Source organism: Babylonia areolata, chromosome 20, assembly GCF_041734735.1.
Source record: "Babylonia areolata isolate BAREFJ2019XMU chromosome 20, ASM4173473v1, whole genome shotgun sequence".
NCBI classification, from domain to species: Eukaryota; Metazoa; Mollusca; class Gastropoda; order Neogastropoda; family Buccinidae; genus Babylonia; species Babylonia areolata.
In genome coordinates this window covers 16831025-16833776 of record NC_134895.1, presented here as the reverse complement: position 1 = coordinate 16833776, position 2752 = coordinate 16831025, and the positions used below count along the sequence as shown (strand labels likewise).

General features: G+C 45.2%; 1 protein-coding gene and 2 non-coding genes across 3 annotated transcripts in view; all 3 read right to left on the bottom strand.

Moving 5' to 3' along the window:
* Positions 1 to 612: 612 nt before the first annotated feature.
* On the bottom strand, positions 613 to 684 carry Trnag-ucc (transfer RNA glycine (anticodon UCC)). The gene has a single exon. It is a non-coding gene; the product is annotated as a tRNA-Gly (tRNA).
* A 124-nt stretch (positions 685 to 808) lies between these two features.
* Positions 809 to 2752, bottom strand: part of LOC143294547 (putative maltase-glucoamylase 2) — a 14874-nt gene continuing 12930 nt past the window's right edge. The window contains exons 9-10 of the mRNA XM_076605923.1: positions 1195 to 1295; positions 809 to 819 (exon numbers count right to left, since the gene is read on the bottom strand). Coding sequence (XP_076462038.1) covers positions 809 to 819; positions 1195 to 1295 — 112 coding nt within the window. The remainder of the gene's footprint in view (positions 820 to 1194; positions 1296 to 2752) is intronic.
* On the bottom strand, positions 2534 to 2689 carry LOC143295556 (small nucleolar RNA SNORA23). Its single transcript, XR_013057041.1, has one exon. It is a non-coding gene; the product is annotated as a small nucleolar RNA SNORA23 (small nucleolar RNA).

Sequence of the window (2752 nt, the reverse complement as noted above, 5' to 3'; positions counted from 1 at the left end):
GTTTCGATAACCCTCCACTTCCGTGCTTGGGGTAAGTCTTGTCAATGTCTTCAGTGTCGGCGGATTCATTGGGCATTGCCGTTGGAAGAACATGGTGGCGGTCTCCATTCTGGAGGAGACTTACACTCAGTCTGGCTCCGCGACTAGGCCATTATTGTCGTCAGTAGGAGGCTTAGTAGGTAGTGTCCTAAAGTACGTTGAGTCAGAACAGGCACTACCGAACACCACCGAAGTGACTCAGCAGCAGTGCAGGGTCTCCTCTGGTGTGTAGGCCTCCTGGCGACCTGATATCAATGGTTCCCTGTGGACTGCTGGCACTGGGACTGCGACAGGCGAACCCGGGGTGTGGCTGTGTAAGGGGGACTCGGAATGAGCGGCGTGGGAATAATGCCACTGAAACGGATCAGATGATGAGGCAGCAAAAAAAAAGAATAAATACATAAATAAATGAATAACTGAATAACTAAGCAAATAAATATTGATCATAATAAAAGATTAGTACATTAAAATGTACCGCAGTTGAAGATAAATAGAAGGCGAAAGACTGAAACAAAAACATGAAAGAAAATGAGACATGCTTAAAATAAACTTAAAAAAATAAAAATAATTAACTGTGTCGGCCGGGAGTCGAACCCGGATGGACTGCTTGGAAGGCAGTCATGCTGACCGCTACACCACCGACGCGGCTGACAGCTGAACCTTTGTGAAATTAATTAGATCAGGAACGTGGCGTGATTTGAAAGGTGGTTACTCAGTTCAGTTCAGTTACTCGAGGAGGCGTCACTGAGTTCGGACAAACCCATGTACGCTACACCACATCTGCAATGCGGATGCGCCGTGGACACATGGGTAAGTCGTTGGACTTCTCATCCAGTGTTCACCAGTGATGAAGGGTTCGGGGCCCCGCTTTTGGCATGGGGTTGAGTCCTTTGGTATGCCACTTTATTTCCGATTTTCCTCACACCACTACGTTTTGAAATGGGTACGTGACTTCGGTTGGGGAAGAGTTAAAACGGCGCGGACGGACAGTATTGAGCCCCCCCCCCCCCCCCCCCCCCCCCCCAGCCTTTCTATGCCGAACCCTAAGACACAGTGGATATGAAATCACAGCCACGATGGCCGAAAACAAACAAACAAAAAAAGGTTATGAGACCTTTTGCCCCTTTTTTTTTATTATTCTTTTTGAAACCTCACCAATGCTGACACCGTCGTCCCAGAAAAGGCAGCCTTCAGCAAAGCCCTCGTCCCTGTCCTCGGCACTGAGAGCCACCATCAGCCTCATGGGGTTCCTGCGACTGGAAGCACACACCGTCAGCCATCACCCACCACTGAGAAGATTCTGCACTGCACTTAGATTAGGGACAGGCACCAATATGATTACTTTGTATATTTGATTAAGGGCATCAATCATCTTTACGACAAACTTCACTTACTACGCTGAGTATCTGAACTTCACGTAGCGACAATTTCCAACACTTTTCACTTAAGGACATCAACTATCTTCACAGCAACCTTCACTTACGCTGAGAATCTGCACTGCATTTAGGGACAAACACCAATGACGCTCACTCCGTTTACTTATTAAGGACGTCAACCATCTTCACAACAACCTTCACTTGCACTGAGTATCTGCATTACACTTAGGGACAAACACCAACAATGCTTACTTTGTTTATCTATTAGGGACATCAACGATCTTTAAAACAACCTTCACTTACTATCTGAACGTCATGTAGCGACATACACATCAACCATCTTCACAACAACCTTCAGTTGCACTGAGTATATGCACTGCACTTATGGACAGACAATTACTTTGTTCATTTATTAGGGACATCAACGATCTTCACAACAACCTTCAGTTGCACTGAGTATATGCACTGCACTTATGGACAGACAATTACTTTGTTCATTTATTAAGGACATCAACGATCTTTACAACAACCTTCATTTACACTGAATATATTCACTGCACTTAGGGACAAACATCAATGATGCTCACTTCGTCTACTTATTAGTGACATCAACCACCTTCACAACAACCTTCAATCACACTGAGAATATGAATTTCACGTAGCGAGAGACACCAAAAATGTTCACTTTAAGAACAACAACCATCTTCACAATAACCTTCACTGTCACTGTGTATCTGCACTGCACTTAGGAACAGACACACATGGTACTCACTTCGTTTACGTATTAGTGACATCAACCACTTTTACAACCTCCGCTTACGACACGGAGTATTTGAACTTCACGTAACGACGGATTTAGGTGCTGGCTCCTCAGTATCTGAGAGAACTGATTCAAACTTACACACCCCCGTCGACAACTCAGATCATCTTCCGATTCACAGCGGCTACTTGCTCCCCGTGTTAAAACCCGATCCTTCGGTGATTCTTCCTTTTCTTATTCAGCTCTATCTGTCTGGAACACTTTGCCTCACGATCTCCGCCACTCTCCTTCGTTTCAATCTTTCAAAACTGGTCTGAAAACACATCTTTTTGAAAACGCCTATCCATAGACCTTCCATTCCTTCTCAGTTATAATCCATGCAAACTAAATGTCTCTTTCGCTGTGTGTGTGTGTGTGTGTGTGTGTGTGTGTGTGTAATTACTGCATTCACACACACACACACACACACACACACACACACAAACACACACACATAACACACACACAACACACACACACACGCCCCCCCACACCCACACCCACTCCCCCCCCCCACACAACAAAACACAGCTTTAAA